The sequence below is a fragment of the Ruditapes philippinarum genome, unplaced genomic scaffold (genome assembly GCF_026571515.1).
Source record: "Ruditapes philippinarum isolate M1 unplaced genomic scaffold, ASM2657151v2 ctg1140_1_1_1_1, whole genome shotgun sequence".
NCBI classification, from domain to species: Eukaryota; Metazoa; Mollusca; class Bivalvia; order Venerida; family Veneridae; genus Ruditapes; species Ruditapes philippinarum.
The window spans coordinates 195963-216615 of record NW_026860782.1 but is presented as its reverse complement, the minus strand read 5'-3'; the positions used below and the strand labels follow the sequence as shown (position 1 = coordinate 216615).

Sequence of the window (20653 nt, the reverse complement as noted above, 5' to 3'; positions counted from 1 at the left end):
CTCCTGTCAGTCAGTGACTACTCCTGTCAGTCAGTTACTACTTTGGTCAGTCAGTTACTACTCTGGTCAGTCAGTTACTACTCTGGTCAGTCAGTGACTACTCCTGACAGTCAGTGACTACTCTAGTCAGTCAGTTACTACCCTGGTCAGTCAGTGACTACTCTGGTAATTCAGTGACTACTCTGGTCAGTCAGTTACTACTCCTGTCAGTCAGTGACTACTCTAGTCAGTCAGTTACTACTTTGGTCAGTCAGTTACTACTCTGGTCAGTCAGTTACTACTCTGGTCAGTCAGTGACTACTCCTGACAGTCAGTGACTACTCTAGTCAGTCAGTTACTACCCTGGTCAGTCTGTTACTACTATGGTCAGTCAGTTACTACTTTGGTCAGTCAGTTACTACTCTTGTCAGTCAGTGACTACTCTGGTCAGTCAGTGACTACTCTGGTCAGTCAGTTACTACTTTGGTCAGTCTGTTACTACTTTGGTCAGTCAGTTACTACTCTGGTCAGTCAGTGACTACTCTGGTCAAGTAGTCACTGGTCAGTCAGTTACTACTTTGGTCAGTCAGTTACTACTTTGGTTAGTCAGTTACTACTCTGGTCAGTCAGTGACTACTCTGGTCAGTCAGTGACTACTGTAATCAGTCAGTGACTGCTTTTGTAAGTCATTTAGTAGCATGTCAGTCAGTGGGCTCACAAGCCATTTAGTAAGGCCATATCTGTCTGTCATTGACTATAACTCACAGTCAACTAGTCAAGAGTCAAAGTCATCAGTGATGAGTTCAAAATTTACAACAACCACATAATTACTCTTCATCATCATCATCATAAATTTCATTGCCATCAATTCCTGTGACAATCTCGGGTTTAGATAGAGATTCAGATGGGTGTCTTTTTGGTGGTATCTTATTGGATGATGTTTGCTTAGATGTAGGTGTCAAATTTTCCTCAGGAGTTTGATCTCTATAATTGCATTGTGCTTATAATAAAGTTTAATTCTTAATTTAATATAAAAGTGAATAAAATGAAAATAAACCATATAATGTAAAAGAATTCAAATCCATTAATGACCAAATCCTTTTCTCACATCTTGTATGGAATAGTCAACTAAACAAAGAAAAGGAAGAATATTAAACTATCTAAGAATGTATAGTCAAATTTATTCTACTCTAAGTATATATCGTTGCTACATAATAACTATTGTCTATGCATATATATGTATAAATATAAATATGTGAAGGTATTCAAATTCAGACTGGATATTACTTACACAGCCGACTGGACCTTTCTAGAATTACTTTCTACGCCAGATGCCGGTGACTGACCATGCCGACTCTGTACAGCTTTACCACGATCAGAAGATGTGTTGGTAGACATTGAAGACTTCACCTTTTCTCTCAGTTCATTAGCTGAAAACATATTATAATAATTCAACATATTGTTGTGACTTTACTTTTATTTCTGGATATTTCAACTTTGTAGATTTTATGATAATTCAAAGATTTCATTGTGAATTTACTTTGATCTGTGAATATTTAAACTTTGTAGACTTTATGAATCAAGATAGCAAGATGATATCATGTTACAGGATAAATCTAATGCTTTTACTTAATTTTTTTTATAACAATGGAAAATATTATATTGTAAAACATTTATTTCATCAAACTAGTCTGAAAATGCAAGAGTTGAGAAATGGAGGTTTTTTTGTTGTTGTTTTTTTTTGCTTCCTTTGAGTCTTACAAAATACACTGGTTTGATGTTGGAAAAAAGGTAGATACACAGAAAAAAGGCTTTCTTTACAACATAAATGTATGGCAGTACAACATAGAGTGAGGTTTTGTGAGTAAAAAAGGAAAGTTATGAGTGAACAGGTTACGAAAGTCATAAAACTTAAAAACTTGGGACCTGAGTCTTTAACTCTTGTGTTTGATTGGTTGATTCCAATTAAGAGTCATTTCATAGACTGGTCACCAATGTTATAAATAAAATATTGACAACAAGGTGAAGTACAACACTAACATTGAGTAAATTCACCATCTAGATCAGCATCCAGTCCAAACCTCAGCTTGCTCTTGTTGGATCTGTAATGAAATTGATAATATTACTTATCATCACAATTATATCCTGAAATACTACAAGCTGGCAATGAACAAAGGTAATACAACCAACAAACGCAATTACTTATTGAGCTGCACTTTTTTGTTTTTGTATTTTAAGTAACATCTTCACCAAGAATCATATAACCATATTCAATAGCATTGCAATTAAAATTTTTAATAAACTAAAAACAATATATTAACCAAGTAAAGCTAGATAGCAAAATTTTAAAGCAAACTTAACAGTTCAAAGGCACTTACTTCATGATTCCCTTAATCACCCCTACAGAAGGGTCTTCAGAGGGTTGTTTCCCGGCTTTACTTATTGGTGTTGGTCCTACATCCTGAACGAAACCCACTCTTACACCTGTTAATTAATACAGAACAAAAATATTTATATGAGAAGGTCAACAGACATGTCTTTAAAATAGATCCATAACAAGAGTTGTCAGTAGGACAGCATGCTCAACTTTTCGCAGTGCCTGATAAAACAAGAGCTGAATAATGTTGAAGTTCAAAAGGGCCATAGTTCTGTCAAAATCCAAGTAAGAGTTATGAGCATTGAACAGTGACTCATTATGCTTTCAAATAAGTTTGTGAAGTTTTAACTCATTCCCTTCAGTAGTTTTGGAGATACCAACTTGCATGCAAAAATGCTGACTCCTGGGTGAGTACAATAGCTCTCCCTATCATTCGAAAAGTTGAGCTAAAAATAATTGATATTGGTAGGTATCTGTTAGTCTTAAGAACGGTCATTAGATGATAATAATGTGCATTAACATTGTAACAAGAGGGCCATGATGGCCCTGAGGTCGCTCACCTGTATATAGGCCCCCCCATCCCTCCCCAACCCCCCACAACGTTGCAGGGCCAATTTTAACCCAAGGGCTTTTATTTGCACAAACTTGGTTGACACCCATAAGAAGATTTTTCATGCTAAACATCTAAGCTCTAGCTCATTGGGCTTTTTAAAAGAAGATTTTTTTAAAGTTTTTACTATAAACATATAGTTAAAAACAATGACACCCCTGGGGCGGGGCCAATTTTGACCCCAGGGCTTTTATTTGAACAAACTTGGTAGACACCCATTAGAACATGTTTCATGCTAAATATCTTAGCTCTAGCTCTTTGGGTTCTTTAAAAGAAGAATTTTTAAGTTTTTACTATATGCATATAGGGAAAATCAATGACCCCCTGGGGCGGGGCCAATTTTGACCCCAGGGCTTTTATTTGAACAAACTTTGTAGACACTTATTAGAACATGTTTCATGCTAAATATCTTAGCTCTAACTCTTTGGGTTCTTTAAAAGAAGATTTTAAAGTTTTTAATATATGCATATAGGGAAAATCAATGACCCCCTGGGGGCGGGGCCAATTTTGACCCCAGGGCTTTTATTTGAACAAACTTGGTAGACACCTATTAGAACATGATTGATGCTAAATATCTTAGCCATAGCTCTTTGAGTTCTTTAAAAGAAGAATTTTTAATTTTTTACTATATGCATATAGGGAAAATCAATGACCCCCTGGGGCGGGGCCAATTTTGACCCCAGGGCTTTTATTTGAACAAACTTGGTAGACACCCATTAGAACATGTTTCATGCTAAATATCTTAGCTCTAGCTCTTTGGGTTCTTTAAAAGAAGATTTTTTTAAGTTTTTTACTATATGCATATAGGGAAAATCAATGACCCCCTGGGGCGGGGCCAATTTTGACCCCAGGGCTTTTATTTGAACAAACTTGGTAGACACTCACTAGAAGATGTTTCATGCCAAATATCTAAGCTCTAGCTCTTATGGTTTTTTAAAAGAAGATATTTAAAGTTTTTTCTTTCGGTTGCCATGGCAACCAGAGTTCTGCATGGAATTAAATTCTTTGAACAATTTTTAAAGGTGACCACCAAAGGAACATTCCTGTGAAGTTTGGATGAAATTGGCTTAGTGGTTTATGAGGAGATGTCATTTAAAGTAAAAGTTTACGGACGGACGGACGACGGACGGACGGACGCCGGACGGACGCCGGACGAAAAGCGATCACAAAAGCTCACCCTGTCACTTTGTGACAGGTGAGCTAAAAATGACCATGTGCCTTCTCAGAGATGGACAAACAGGGAAATGTGTCCCTTACCTACAGCTGGTGCACCTTGCATAGCTCCTGAAGGTGGCCTCATTGATGGATCTTTCAGGCAGTTTAAGTATTCACTTCTAGTTTGAAATGATTCGAAAATACCCTTCAAACTTGCATTCAGCTGTTCAGCAGTAATTTGCTGTAAAATAAAAGAAAATGGGTCAAAGACAGAAATCGCTGGGTTGCATATATATCCAAATATCATGAGGCTGTCATGTTGACCATTAATGTGGAAAATTTAACTTAGTCGGTAAACAGGATGTAGATGAGTGACAGACTTGAAATTGAATTCCATGGTATGGGAACATAAGTTAATGCTGTATACCTAATATCGAGAGGTTATAATAAGTAGTTCCTGAGAAAAATGTGAAGAAAATTTACTACCTTTGACCATTAATATTGAAAATTTAAGTAAGTCTGTAAACAGGAAGTGGATGAGCGACAAACCTGAAATCAAATCCCACACAAAAATAGAGTTCATTTCATACCTCTTTATCAAGATTTGGCCGTTCACAAGCGTCTATTCTTCGCTCTATGTCATTCAGATGCTGTGAAAGCTTTTGAGCCTGACTGTTACTATTGGCAACCTCAGCTTTGATCTTCACTTGGGTGTTGGTCAACCAGCGGGCAATCTTCTCCATGAATATCAAGTCAAACATATGACTCTTGAATCTGAAAGTTAGATTTATTTAAATGGTGATTTTTTATTATGTTAGCGTTACACTATAGGCACATCAATATGTGACACATAGACCAGAATTATGCCATTTGATCTTACATTGTCATAAGTTATTTTGGTAATTTCTTTTTTATTGTCTTCTGATGTTTAAAACAATGAAAGATGATATTTTTTATCCCATCAAGTCAACTATCAATCAGTATGTAGCTAAGAAAGACTCATTGCATGTTATTTGATTGAGTCTATTTTACTGTAGACTACTCAATTTAAAGATTTTATTCAGAAAACCCTAAAATTACAAATGAAATTTACGAAAATTAATGCAGGGCAATGCCATTGTACAAATTCAGCAGGATAGGGGATTATTAAACCTGTTTTCAATGATAATATAGGTTGAAAGTCTAAAAATTCCTCTACAAATGTGTGTTACATAAAACATGAACACAAACCTGTCTTCAAACTCCATAGCAACTTTAGTAGCTTGTTCCAATCTCTTAGATTCCATGTCCTCTAGATCAGACATTACAGCACCCTCAGACTTGTCAATATTTCCCGCCATTTTATCCAGTCTCTTACGATACTCTTCAATCTCCTCTGGACAAAAATTACCTCCATCACTGAAGACTCTAATAAATGAAACATAATAATGCAATTACATTCTACAGACTATATTATTAATAAACTTCTGTAATTTGCCGCATGTCCTTTCATTTTACTTCAGACATGTAACAGAAATAACATCTTTAAGAAATTTATTAAACCTTACAAATATTCAATTTCTAAAGATTTTATTTACATATTATACACTGTATAGGCATAATGCATAATGCAAATCCATATAAACTAAACATTCCTTAATTAGCAACACAGATTTTAATTCAATTTTATCAATACAAATGGGTTTTTAACTAAAGCAGTTACACTGTCTAGGAATAAGCTTTGATATTAATTTAAAGCTGTAACTGAGATTACAATTATATTCTCTAAATCTGAAACTTACTTGAAGGATTTGATAAATTTAGCATTAGATTCTCTAATTGTGAAACTTACTTGAAGGATTTAATAAATCTAGCATTGGATTCTCTAATTGTGAAACTTATTTGAAGGATTTGATAAATCTAGCATTGGATTCTCTAATTGTGAAACTTATTTGAAGGATTTAATAAATCTAGCATTAGATTCTCTAATTGTGAAACTTACTTGAAGGATTTAATAAATCTAGCATTAGATTCTCTAATTGTGAAACTTACTTGAAGGATTTAATAAATCTAGCATTAGATTCTCTAATTGTGAAACTTACTTGAAGGATTTGATAAATCTAGCATTGGATTCTCTAATTGTGAAACTTACTTGAAGGATTTGATAAATCTAGCATTGGATTCTCTAATTGTGAAACTTACTTGAAGGATTTAATAAATCTAGCATTGGATTCTCTAATTGTGAAACTTACTTGAAGGATTTAATAAATCTAGCATTAGATTCTCTAATTGTGAAACTTACTTGAAGGATTTAATAAATCTAGCATTGGATTCTCTAATTGTGAAACTTACTTGAAGGATTTAATAAATCTAGCATTAGATTCTCTAATTGTGAAACTTACTTGAAGGATTTAATATATCTAGCATTAGATTCTCTAACTGTAAAACTTACTTGAAGGATTTAATAAATCTAGCATTAGATTCTCTCAGCATCTGTAGTGTCTCATCTAAATGTTGTCTGAACTGTCTCAGTGAGGCTCGGATCACAGACATAAACTTGTCCAACTCTACATTCAACTGATTTTTCAAACTGTAAAGCCTGTGAAATATAAAGTATTTTTATGGGTATACATATTCATAATTCTGTTGCTTTTTAACAATTATAAAAAACCATTCATGTTACTGTTTGACATAAACCATTGTGAAAAAAACAAAAACTTATTGGACATAACAAAATATGCAAAACCTAGGGTTCACTATAGTCACTACAAGTTTATACATTCTTTCAAAAAAAAAAAAAAAAAGAAAAAAAGTTCCACCTATTCAATGCAATCAGGGCTTTTCTTTAGCTAAGTTTGTTCATAATAGAATCAACTGCTAAATCCTTAAGTTTCTTTTTAAATAAATTTCTTTAGAAATCTATCAGTGACTTAAGACTTTCTTCTTGAAAATTCAAAAAAAAGAAAAAGATTGATAGTGATACATGCAGTATCATAAGGAACATACTTTGCAGCTTTTGTTGCATTAATAAAGACCACTTCCAGTGCCTCTATGTCCTGTCTAAATTTGGCTGCAAGATTATTGTGTTCATTGGTCATGTTAGTGAACCTGTTACGCACTTCAGTCAAGGCCTGTTGTATACCCTTACAGTGACGAGTGACTCTCTCAGAATGCATCACCAGTTCAGCTGCAAAATAAATGTTTCATATTGAACCAAAATCTTTATGCCAAAACTTAAATAAAAAAAAAAACCCACACACATACAAAATTAATGCTCCTTTACCCTTCACATAGAACTTTTGACCTTGAGTGCCAAGGTCATTTTTTGAGGTCAATGACATATTTCCATGTTACCATGCCTACACAGAGACAGGTAATCTGCACGAAAACAATATTTATCCAATTTAATGATATCTCAACTTACCCCATAAAATAATATTTAGGTGGAAATTTACTCTTGCAAATTTTTTCCCTAGCTTACTGGAAGAACAATTGCAGGCCATTTAAGCTCAAACAATTATCTCAAGCTATGCAACATACTGTATTTAGCCTAATTGTTATATTGTTAATTCCTCTTTTCAATCTTACTTTCAAAGACTAATTAAGATAGCTTTATAGAACTATAGACATCAAGAAGGCTAAAATGATGTTGGAAGATTACCATCAATTAAATTTGATACATAACCAGGGAAGAAGTTTTGAATTTAAGTATAGAAATTACAGCTATAAATAATAGTAAAAACATTATATCCTGTTTACGTCCTAACATAATGTTATGCTAGATGTTATAATCTGTTACCTGCTCTCACGTTGTGAACGTCATATTCCGCTCTACGGGATCGTGGTTTATGTAGATGAAGTCGCAGGTCAAGTTCACTGTTTAACTCCTCACACTGGTGAATATATAGATAATAAACTGAGACGTGAGAAATTCCACACATTTCTATATATTATGCACTAAATAATAATAATATTTATGTATAATTATAAATTAGACTCTAAAGTCATAAAGACAAAACAGATCTTTCTTTTCATTGATGTTCACTTATTAATAACAAATGATATACACATGTTTACCATGATAATAATTCAGCATGATAATAATTAAAGAGTGATACAGATTTTAAATCACGGACAAAAGGTCCAAATTATTTTATACTGCTTCAGTAGCTAAAATTAGTTTTTTATTGTAAATCTTTAAATCTCTGATATAGTCTACCTTGGCAACAACAACACTGCTAGCTCTTTCAGATGCTTGTTCTGTCCAGTCCTCCAGGTGATTCAGGAAATTCATACGTATTCTGAAAGATAAATGTTTTAAATGTTTTATATTTTTATTTTTTATCTTTTTTTTATTCATTTATTTTTGTTTTGTTTTTTTGTTGGGGGCTGTAGGGGGGTTGGGTAAAAGACATATCAACATTGTTTATGTCATATGGTGACCTTTCCACCTTTTTCAGGTATGAGTAGAACCACTAACATTCCATAGGCTAGCTGGATAGCTTCCTCAAAATTATGAGCAGGATTTGAACCCACATTAATTTATACAGCACTGCTAACTATATTTTTCGATAAAAATATTCCAGTTTTTAGTAATACAAAATGAACTATCTATTTTGATAAATATATTCCAGTATTTATAATACAAAATGAGCAGAAAAAAAATCCAAAGTAAAAAGACTTACATCTTTCTAACATCAATAAGGATAGACTCTGGAAGATCAATATTTTTGATGTATTCTGGTCTGTTGTCCGGCTCACCAGATACATTTGAGACCTCTGTCAGGAAGGCGCTGGTTCCCTCATCATCTGGCTTTTCTGTCTGTTTAGCTGGAGATTTTTCCGGAGGTATACCATGTTCTCCGGCTACAGTCAGCACATAGAATGTCGTACCTTTACTGGTCTGTAACACCTCACTGATAGCTGATGGAACGTCAGTCGCCTGAAATTTAAAGTAAACAATAAAATAGTTACGATGTATTGAATGAGTAGTGAACAGTGCAGACCAGAAGCAGACTTTAACTGTTTCGTGGAAACCCTGCAGGACCATGTAAATTACCATTTTAAACAGTTACCCTCAATCCAAATGATTCCCATCATATGTGTCACATTTGAATACAGGTACAAGTCTGTGTTAACAAACCAATTCTTAAAATTTTCCCGTCTGATTGTTGGCCACTCAATTTTATTATTTTAATTTCAGAATTCATAAAAATCTTTTAACTAAACAACAGAAAGTTTCATATTTAAAGAATGACAAGTTTGTGATACAATAACAGTAATGTAACAGGAAGCAAATTTCACATAAAAAAACTTATAAGACATAAGAAGTTTACCCATTAAACTTTTCCTAAGTTTCATTACATATTCAAATATTACATGATTCTCATCAGGAATGTTGTACAAGTATCAATCAAATGTGTACTGTCAGAGCAATCGATAGATTTAATCTGATCAAACTCTGATTTATTAACTACTCTTTTACATACTGTTATAAGACTGTACAAATATTGTAAAACCCTGATAAAAATACTTTTTCTTGATAACAATCCAACTTTATTTGTGTGTTTTTTGTTTGTTGTTTTTTATATCAAATAACATCAAATTTCTTTTTGGGAAAAAAAAAATTAATTCCTGTGATTGAAATATGGATACCCCTAAAAATAATAGCTGCTGTTAAAAAAACAACAACAACAAATAAACAACATACTAATTGTATGCAGGTCTTTCAATGCGCCTTAAATACTGAAATTTCTTGTATAATTAACAATATTACCGGTAGTCTTACTGCAGATTTAAAATAATAATCTCTCAATAACACAATATTAAATAAGTTTGGCCTTCATCTTCTTAAGTTTCATAACCGACATGCATGATTGCATGAATAGACCTGTCATATGTGAAAGAATCCATTTAAGGCCAAAGAAATTTTCATCATTTTACCATTGTCAGAATAATTCATCAGGATATTGAAAATATAAATAACATAGTTGCTTCTCCTCATAATGTGTAAGTCTACTAGAATGAAAAATCAGAAGTTTTTTTTTCCTATCTTTTAATTTCATTAAAACCATGTTTGTTTATAAAATCAAACAATCTATGCTGAAAACCTACTTTCAGTCCTTACAGCTAGCTGTTTTGAAGACATAAAATATTGTTCTTTAAAAAAGTTTTATCATTCATAATGGAATCCCAAAAAATTAGATGTCATGTACATTAACGTTTAATAGAAAATTATAATACAAAGGTTTTGAAAGAATTATTGCTCATTGTTCTGTTGTTTCTATAGGTGACTCAAAATTTCTCTGTTGTTTTTTTTCCCAAATTCTAACAGTGTATATAATTTCTAAGCTTAAAGAAAATGACTTCATAATGATAAAGAAATTTGCACCAACGAAAAACCAACAACAAAATATCTTTATTCTATATGCAATAATATGCAATAATAATAATAAAGTTATTGAAACGCTCCACAGTTAGCAGTTTTAAACTTGTAACCTGTTGTAAGATTTTATCATAAACCATATAAGGTATTTATATTTGGCCTTAAACAGGTAGTTTTGATTATCCTGACGACAGTATGCTTGGGCGATCACTTAAAACAGGTTTTATCAATAGGAAAATCCTGCTGTGTTGTAGTATAACAGTGTACTTGTTTTTGAATCGTACATACTGGTAGAAAAAGTTCGAATATTGATTTACCAGACTAAACTATTGGAATTATTTCATGTAAGTGTTGTAAAAGTGGAGATTAAAAATTTATTCTAGTCTTATTTGATTGGGAAATGAAGATATTTATTTCTTTGGATTAATTATAGGTATAGGAATTTTGCCGAGGCAACTAGGGTATGGACTAATATTGTAACGGGAGTTATTTAAAGCAAATCCAGTCTATATACCCGGTAAATAGAACAGGATCTTAAAAATTTTTAGTGAAAGGTGTGGATAAAATTTTACTTCTTAATATATCCCCACAGTCAGAACCTTTATTGATTGTTCGAGACTCGGTATCATTTAGAACAAAAAGATATCAGCAATTCTTATTTGAATTACTTTTCATACATTTGTATATTAAAATTGTTTGTACATTTGGAAAATTTGTGAAAAACTTTACCAGTGCATTGCACAAGCACTTTGATTTTGATTCTTTTTAATTTACCTGAAAAAATTCAGAATATAACTACAATGTAGTCAAAATACAGTGATTGTACATTCCTAATTTGGCATTTCAGGGCAGTAAGCTATCTATTATGAAACACTAAACTTTAATTGCGTTGTCTAAATACATACAATTATTTGGACTTTGGTATGTCATTTCAATACCTGAATACAATGTTTATGTGACAATCGATTTAGACAAATCAATACCTATACTTCCTTTTAACTGACATAAGCTTGTTTTTCAACACAATATAGACAGTTAAAATAGATAAGATTATCTTCTTACGTTCATATATTTATACATGTATATTTTGTTTGGAATGAGATTTTATGATTGGAAAAAAAAGTTATATCTACTTTCCACTGAAATTTTACAATTTGAAAAAAATTATCACCAGATTTACCTTAAATCAAATGCTACAAATTAATTTACCATCTTAAATTTATAATTTAATAAGTATGTCAAAAAATAACCAGATGCTCTGATTATTGCAGATGAAATATTTCATCATCAAATCTTTCCTTTGGCTACAAAAAAACAATTGCATTATTCTGAAATGGCGAATCAGAGTTTAGTCTTAAAGAGAAGTCTGAAACTTTAGAACCAATCAGATTGCAGCCTTTTAAGTTAAAATCTCAAATATTTAAGCCAATCAGATTGCTCACTTTTATGTCAAGTCTAAAACTTTTGATAAACCAATTAGAATTGTGACTTTTAAGCCAAGCAATGAAACTTTTAAGCCAAAATTTTACTTTTAAGACAATTCTAAAACCTTTGAACCCATTATTGTTTGTTGTTTTTATTAACAAATAAAATGAGGTCAGTTATACAGAAGAAAAAAAAACAAAACATTATGACAGAAAAAGCTATTAATCAATTATTGTATTGAGCAGTCATATTATAGAGTGGCCACACCAGGTTAACATCTCCCATTCTATTCCTATATAAAGACATTTATGGTGGTCAAATAGAAATAATGGATGACAAGTGATTTGTTTATATTATAAATAACAATCAATATAATACTGATATGATAACAGTATACAAATCAATAACATAATATCTACATTTATTTTGACAAGCTGGAAAATTTGTACATATAATTATATGTTCATTCTGTCTGAAGAAAGAGCTACATGCATACATCAGATACAGTTAACAGACTTTGCTGCAAGAATTGCCCATGTCTCTTTGAAGCACTACAATGACAGCAGACATTAAGATGTATGCTTAAATTTCCACTATTATGCAGCAACTTGCCAACTTGACTGTCTATTTCAAAGGTCAGAAATGTTGTTAACGGCTCAAACCCTAGTCTGGATTTTGGTTAATGGCATTTCTATGTACACAAAGTGCTATCTGAAAGAAAATACTTTAAGGTGTGGGGGGAGGGGGAATTTAAATATTATAAAAGTAAGGTCTAGCCAGTCATTTTTTGCAATATGTGAAAAAAATACAGGGTACACTCTGTCTTTATCTTGTATATAACTAAACTATTGAAGTGATGTGTTTACAAAATACATACTGAGACTTTATTCAAATATCAACTTTGTTTGACCTGCCGTAGAGTTCTTTAAATCGTGACTTTATAAAAACGGGTACATAGGTGTTACCCAAGTTTGAATTCTTTCATGCGTTAAATATATAAATCATTACACTATGGCCACGTATACTTATATCTAAATATTTTACACACATGGCTTTTTATAGTATATAATACCTAGGCGATAAAATTTGAGATCGGTGTTTTTGAGAAAGTGTGTGTTAATATTTTCAATTTTTTGTGATATGAGAAGCACTTCCTTGTCGTTAAGCTGTCATGTGACGTTTATGTGATGTTTTTACAGAATTGATTTAGACGTTATATCTAACCACAATTATCCTAATCTAGTCATACAATTGTGAATTTACATATTATACAGTTTAACTGTTCAATCACTGTGGAAACTCAATTCAAAATCAATTTCAATATGGAATGTGATTGGGAAAAATTAATATTTTGTAAACTAAATTGCCAAAAAGTGAAAGAAAAAAAATCAATTTTTTCCAAATATTAAAACTTAAAAGTCTCAAATGATTTTTGGCAATAGTTGACACTCAGGCAGGTCTGTCAAACCCCCACCCCTTCCCAAATATTGTCTTATATCTATATAAAAGGATAAGATTAATTAAGCAAAACTATTTGATGTCTTATTTAACTGATATTTTATAATAAATGGTAAATTTATCATCCTTATAATCTGTTATGTTAATACTACAAACTGAATTTACATAATTGTTTTGACACGCCCTGTGGTTACAAAATTTATACATCTTTTTCCCCCATTATTTATCTAACACTGTCAGAATAAAGATATTTCATATTAAACATAATATTGTTAAACTTTTACGTAAAACAGCACGTCCTTTAAGACTGACACCCTAGACAAACATTGCATGAAAAGACCCAAATATTAAATAAATTTATTTGCTCCCACATTACTTTTGCCAGGTTCTCAGGTTTAATTAAACATTACACAAACATAGAATGTGACAAATTTATAGATAAATTTGGGCAAAATCAGACAAAGCTTTGTATATATAATTATGTTCATTTATAATCTTCATCTTGTGTAAAGCATAACAATAAATTTACATCAAATTTATGACAATAATGATTTAAAACTAACAAAACCTGGGAGAAAAAAATGAAACAAATCTGGTACAAAAAAAACTTGAGTATTGATTCTTCCTTTTACAGATAAGAGATCATTAACATCTTCAAGGAATTACTTATTCATGAACAAATATGTTGGCTAGGAAGTTATGAACACCATTATTAACAGAAAATTTGTAACCATTCACCTGATCTTAAATTAACATTAAGAAAATAAGTACCCGTGCATTCATCCCTTAGGGTGTTGTTATAGCAAGTCATTACAATAATTTGGGGTACATCGTTTCACTGACATTTTACCTATTGTATTATGATAGTGCTACATTGATAATCTTGATACTACTTTAACACTTTCCTCAAGTAAATGACTTGATCAGTTTGGTATGTTATCTATACAATCAGTAAGAAAATGACAACCTTTAATTATATACACATATAACTATTTGAATATTTTTTTTACCTAGACATTCTTAAAATAGATTCATCTTCTATATATATATTTTGAAAAAAAGAGTATAATTCACCAAATTGAAATGCTACTCCATAGTTTTCTCTCTTTTTTTTTTTTTTTTTTTAGATCTACATCATATTTAATTTAATTTTTTTTTTTTTGAAAAATATTTTTACATAAATAACAATCAAAGTATGGTAAATTAATATTTCAGGATTTTCTAGAAACAGCTGATGCAGGGAACGGAAAAGACTGTCAAATAATACATGTGCTGATCAAACATCCTAAAGCAATTATATGGAGCTACTTTGGACATGATTGTGCTATGAGACAGTATAAACAGTAAAACACTGATGAGATAGTTTAAACACGTGTTGCCATGTAATTTAAACACTTGTTGTGGGACATTTTAAACACACATACAGTTTTAAACACACATACAGTTAAACACAGGTTGTGTAACAGTTAAAACAGATGTTATTTTACAGTTAAAACTTGTGTTGTGAGATAGTTTAAACACATGTTGTGAGATAGTTTAAACACCTACTGTAATACAGTTTCAACACATGGTGTTAAGGATTAAGTACAAGTGATATATACAATATGGCCGTAGCAAAGCAGTCTCCATTTGAGAGTGTTACCATTAACCTTGAACACGACATTGATGAACAATATCAGTACCAACCAGGCGAGATCATTCGAGGAAAAATTGGTAAATGTTAAACACTTACAATAATTACTTATAATATTCATGGAATAATTGGAAAATGTTTTACACTTACAATAATTAATTATTCATGGAAAAATTGGTAAATGTTTTGCACTTAAACATTATAAATTCAATTAACCCAAAAACATTAATATATAGGGTGGTAAAAATTTAAAAATAACACAGGCAAAATGACTTCATTATATAGAAACAATATTTTTTTTAGCTTATAAATTACTAAGTATTAAAAAATTAATATTTAATATGTAATTTGTAACTGAACTTCCTGAATTTTTGTACAGGACTTGTTTTGCTTTGAATTCAAAACACTCAGACTATTAGAAGTTTTAGAGATTTCATCATCAAAATTTTTACATTAATCTGCCATTATTTATCAATACTTTAGCTTGATCAGATGACATAATTATATGCTATCCAGGATGATTCTTATGAAAACTCTGGGATGACTCCAATGAAAACAATAAAGTAAAAAGAAGTTGTGTTTATTATTTCAGTCATCCATTTACACAGGAGTACACTAGTAGAGTCTGTGTACCTGACAATAACAGGTGAGGGTATATGTGCCTGGGAAGAGGAATATGTAGGAGCATTGGAATCTAAAGAAATCTACATTGATGCCTCACAGGTAATACAGTCTGATTGTTACCAGCCAATCATATTATAGATAACAAAGATCATTTTCAATTTTTTAAATCATCCAATCAAAGTACATGTATGAAATGTTTGAATTTGTGAGTATTGAAATTTCATGTAATGTTTTTGGAGGGAACAATTTACATCTTCAATTGTAAAGATCAATGGTAAACATTTTTTTTCCTAAATGAATACATTATAAAGCATTGTATTGAATTTTGTAGGCAATATTTGATGCAGAAGGTTTAGCCAGATATTTGGAAAAGGGATTCCATCAGTTTCCATTTGAATACAGACTACCAGACAATGTACCGTCGTCTTTCATTGGGAAATTTGGCAGCGTAACATACATTCTTAAAGCTATCGTCCAAGGTGAGCGGCAAGGTGACACCACCATAGCTACCGAACCTTTTCTTGTTATGCGTAAATACTTATTACCAGATGAATTATCAGAGCCTTTAAAAACAAAACTAGCAAAAACTTATTTTTCAATGTGTTCATGGGGTAAAGTGAATGCAGATATTCATTTAAACAGGACAGGATTTGTTCCTGGTGAAGATATTTGTTTACAAGCTGAAGTACAAAACCATAGTCCATTACGAATCACAGCTATACAGGCAGGACTATTGATGGAAAGCACATATCGCGCTCAGAAAAACATCATTGCTTACAAGCAAATAGTGAATAAGCGAAGAGATGACTATGAGCTTATTGATGGAGACGGGAGACGCTGGCAAAATGTGAGAATAGGTATACCAGCATATGTTCCTGAATCATTTCTTGAAGGCTGTGATATAATTGACCTTTCATATAAATTTCAATTTAGAATCGAATTATCCAGCGGGAAAGAATTGAAAACGGAAATTCCAATAACTGTAGGTGCTAATCCAAGAGGTTTGGAACTGCCTGGTCCAGAAAGAAAAGATGATGTTAATATACACTGGACTATGGGCCCAAGAGACTTAGCGAAGCAGCAAATGGAAGAGCAACGAGAAATGAGTGCATGGACTATTGCATCGCCAGAATTCCGTGATCGAGAACAAGTGATGAATCCGTTATTCCGAAATGAAAGTGAAAAATTAAGTAACGGTGATAGACCGCATGTAGGAAATGCCCACAATGAGGACAGTTATGATGAAATTGCTCCAGACTATCCTGGGAGCAAAGAAGATACTAGGTTATAATGTTTTGATATAAGTTAGTGTGTAAATCAGATTGATAACTCATCATAAATATAAAACAAACAATTATATTTAAAGGTGCTTTGACAAAAAGAAAGGTGAAATTTTCAAGGTTTAGCCAGTGATACTGTAAAAACTGCTTGCAAAATATTACATAAATAAACAGATTTATGATATTCATATGATAATTTATAATAATGACTCAGCATTTACAACTGCTTTCCTTTTCCAAAAAATATTTTAAACTGTACTTATAAGATTATTTGTTTACCGTATACCCTCTAATAAAGAACATACATGATATATGATTGATTTAGATTGTTTTATATACACTTTAAAATTATCATAGATTTATTCACCAAAAGATAAATATAAAATATGATAACCAGAATTATTTTATTGTTAAATTTTGTTCAGCAGCACTTTTAATTAAATTTAAATCATTTACATGTGGTCAGCTACCATAAGCTACCTTAGAGGACAGTTACTACCCCATGAATTTGTTCCACTACTTCCCATTATGTGTGCATTCACAAGTAAAAAATAACTTCTCCACATAAAACATAAGAAACAGTTGAGTAGGAAAAATAGAATTAGTCACTGTGTTGTTTCAATCAAAATGTCCTAGGCCAGAAAGAAAGGAATCATTATCTGTAAATCTGTATTTCATATCCAGAAACATTACCATGGACGGGATTCAAACTTGCAAACACAAGGTCCATGAAACAAAGGGTACATTTCCTAAGCTTATCAGGCAGCCATGATAAATTGTACAATTGTGATCAAAATGCATGCTTTAGATAAGATGAATAAACCATCTACAAAACAATGCCTTTCTTATTAACAGGGCACACTTATGGGAGATTACGGTACTTCATTCAAATTTCACAACTGTATCATAATTATTCCGATATGATTTAGAAAGTCTGGTCATTCATAATCACTGTATTAATTATCTATTGATTGATTATGTTAATTAACTGAATAAACATTTGACAGCACTTGGCTATGATATAAACAATGATACAGCAAAACTCTTATAATTTGAATTTCTTGATGATACATTAAAATGGAAATCTTTAGCCAGGCTAAGCTCTCTTATGTAAACAAGAGCTGTCGGTAGGACAGCAACGCTCGACTATTCTTAGTGCTTGATTGTAAAAAGAATGCTTGATACAGTTACCTCCTCCTGTTTACAGGTTGGGGTAATGATGGTGAACAAGATTAGTGTGCAAAGTTTAATAATAATAATAATAATAATAATAAAGGCTTTATTTAACGAGGCTACATATTCGCCAAAACGATCTTCCATATGTACCTCTAAATATTTACAACATATTTACATCAAATAATTATACAAAAGACAATGTAATATTATAAAACATGGTATTAACTAGTTATAAATGCAATGACAAACTAAACATAAATATTAACCATTAACAATGAAAACTGCAGTAAACATAATTATACAAACATAATACTATGGTACTGGTTTAAACCAGAGTACTTCCACTTTATGTAAGCTTTTTTGAATTTTTCAGTACTTTCAGACTGACGTACATAGAGTGGTATATTATTCCAGATTTTAGTTCGAGAATAAGAAAGTGATTTACGGTAAAACTCAAGATTAGGTTTAGGGACATGTAGATTAAGATTGTTTGTTGATCTAAGATTTCTGTTATGTAAAGTTGAGATAAAATGAAATTTTTCTTTCATGTAGCATGGTGAGTTTTCTTCATGTAATGATTTGTATATCAGGATTGCCTTTTTGTACTCAACCCTGTCATTAAATTTCATCCATCTTAATTCTTTGAAAAGAGGTTCAGATGGTGCATCTGCAGCTTTATCTAGGATAATGCGAGCTGCTCGTTTTTTTGAAATTTAAGTATTCTCTCAAGAAGTTCTTTTGAGCAATTTCCCCAAATTGAACAGCAATAGTCTATATGAGGTAAAATATAGGCATTATAGAAAAGTTTCCTGGCATGTAAATTGAGATATTGTTTTAAAACCTTAAAAAGAAGATAGAGATTACTATTGCATTTCTTTATTGTTTGTTCTACTTGAAGTTTCCATCGTTAGGCAATTGTCAACTTGTACTCCAAGAAGCTTTTCAGATTCAGTGAACTCTATATTTATTGTTAAATTTTTAATTGAAGTGGTGTACTTTTTGATGCATGAATGTAAATGTTGGGTCTTTTTTTGAGGCTGATATGTACATAGCTTTAGTTTTGTCTGTATTAGGTATCATAGCACTGTTGGAGTGCACCATTCTTGAATAGAGTGTAGGTCTTTTTGAAGTTTTACATTTAAAGTTTCAGTGGAACGTCCTGTAGCACTTATTGTAGCATCATCTGCAAACATATCCATTTCTGAGTGTTCAAGATGTAAAGGTAAAATCATTTATATAGATCAAGAATAAAATGGGCCCTAAGACAGATCCTTGAGGGACTCCCAGCTGATACACCCAAAGACTCCGATGTTGGTGCCTGACACAGAATACCTTCTGAGATCTTTCTGTTAGGTATGATTGGATCCCACTGTAATGTATGGATCTGAGAATGTTATAACAACTAAGTTTTTCGCAATGAATAGTGTATGGTTAAACTAGATCAAAATGCTTTTGTTAGGGGTCAAAAGAAATATTTGGTTTCCAACAAGATTGTTGTTATTGATTTGATCAATCCAGTTGTCTACTATGGATGTTAGACCAGTTTCACAAAAGAGGACTTGTTCTAAAACCCAGATTGTTTTTGATGAAAAAGGTTATTGTCTTAAGAAATTGTTTGAGACTATCAGATACATGCTTTTCAATGATTTTTGATAAAACAGTAAACAGAGATTGGTCTATAGTTATTTTTATCAAAATTTAGACCCTTTTTTGTAGATTGGAATTAACTTTAGCCATTTTAAATGCAGTAGGAATTTTACCTGTATCAATAGCTTAGGTTAATTATTTTAACCAAATGGCTTCCGAGATAACATGGCAGCTTAGTTTTAAGAAACGAGCACTTATTTGGTCAAGGCCAGTTGCTTTGCTACAGTCTAGAGTTTCAAGCACGTTCCTCACAATTTTTTCAGATATTGGAGGAATTCGAAACAATTGGTCAGTTTTTGAAACAATTTGAAATTATGATCTCTTAGTCTAGTTTTATATGATTCGGGATAGTTTTTTTGACATTAGGTGGCCCTTTTAAAAATACTTTTGTGAAGAATTCATTAAATTTTGTGTTTGCGCTTTCAGCAGGAAGAGTGATTGGTTCTCCATTTTCATCGTTAATGAATTGAGTTTGAGTATTAGTATTTTTTCCTGATAGGTGTTTTAAATTTTGCCACATTTTCTTTTGTATCTTTTTTTATTTTCATTGATTACAGTGTGTGAAAAAATTCTTTTTAGCTTCTGCAGTAAGTTTCTTGACTTTTGAACGAAGTATTTTATAAGTAAGTCTATATTTTAAGCGGCCTGTTTTGCTTTAATTCTCTTTCTTAATTGTTTCGGCTATTTCAATGAGTGAACCCAGTCTGGCTGATTTACATATTTAACTCGCCTTGTTATGTGTGGTGCCAGATGTTGTTTAGGACTGATGTTAAGTATTAATAAATAGTCTAATGCATCATCAGTATCTGTAAATATGTTCAAGTACTGACCAAGGTTGATTTTGTAATTCAATGAGATATTCATTTTCATTAAAAGTTTTCATATTTCTATATAAGTTATTACAGAATGTACAGGTCCATGTTTA

At 31.7% G+C, this 20653-nt stretch overlaps 2 protein-coding genes across 3 annotated transcripts in view; one reads left to right on the top strand and one right to left on the bottom strand.

Moving 5' to 3' along the window:
- Positions 1 to 20653, bottom strand: part of LOC132713373 (coiled-coil domain-containing protein 180-like) — a gene marked incomplete at its 3' end in the record, with an annotated part of 53532 nt that overhangs the window by 8201 nt on the left and 24678 nt on the right. The window contains 11 exon segments of the mRNA XM_060695941.1: positions 1271 to 1409; positions 2020 to 2081; positions 2358 to 2463; positions 4224 to 4362; positions 4712 to 4895; positions 5352 to 5528; positions 6553 to 6699; positions 7107 to 7287; positions 7900 to 7993; positions 8320 to 8401; positions 8786 to 9042. Of these exon segments, the coding sequence (XP_060551924.1) occupies positions 1271 to 1409; positions 2020 to 2081; positions 2358 to 2463; positions 4224 to 4362; positions 4712 to 4895; positions 5352 to 5528; positions 6553 to 6699; positions 7107 to 7287; positions 7900 to 7993; positions 8320 to 8401; positions 8786 to 9042 (1568 nt within the window).
- LOC132713374 (arrestin domain-containing protein 17-like) lies at positions 10670 to 17216 on the top strand. Of its 2 annotated transcripts, none has more exons than XM_060695942.1 (4): positions 10670 to 10829; positions 14584 to 15081; positions 15594 to 15724; positions 15957 to 17216. In XM_060695942.1, exons 2-4 carry the CDS (start codon positions 14973 to 14975, stop codon positions 16914 to 16916), a joined length of 1200 nt encoding a protein of 399 aa, XP_060551925.1. In that variant the 5' UTR covers positions 10670 to 10829; positions 14584 to 14972; the 3' UTR covers positions 16917 to 17216. The 2 variants fall into 2 exon arrangements, with proteins under 2 accessions (XP_060551925.1, XP_060551926.1); XM_060695943.1 differs by having other exon boundaries at positions 10670 to 10918.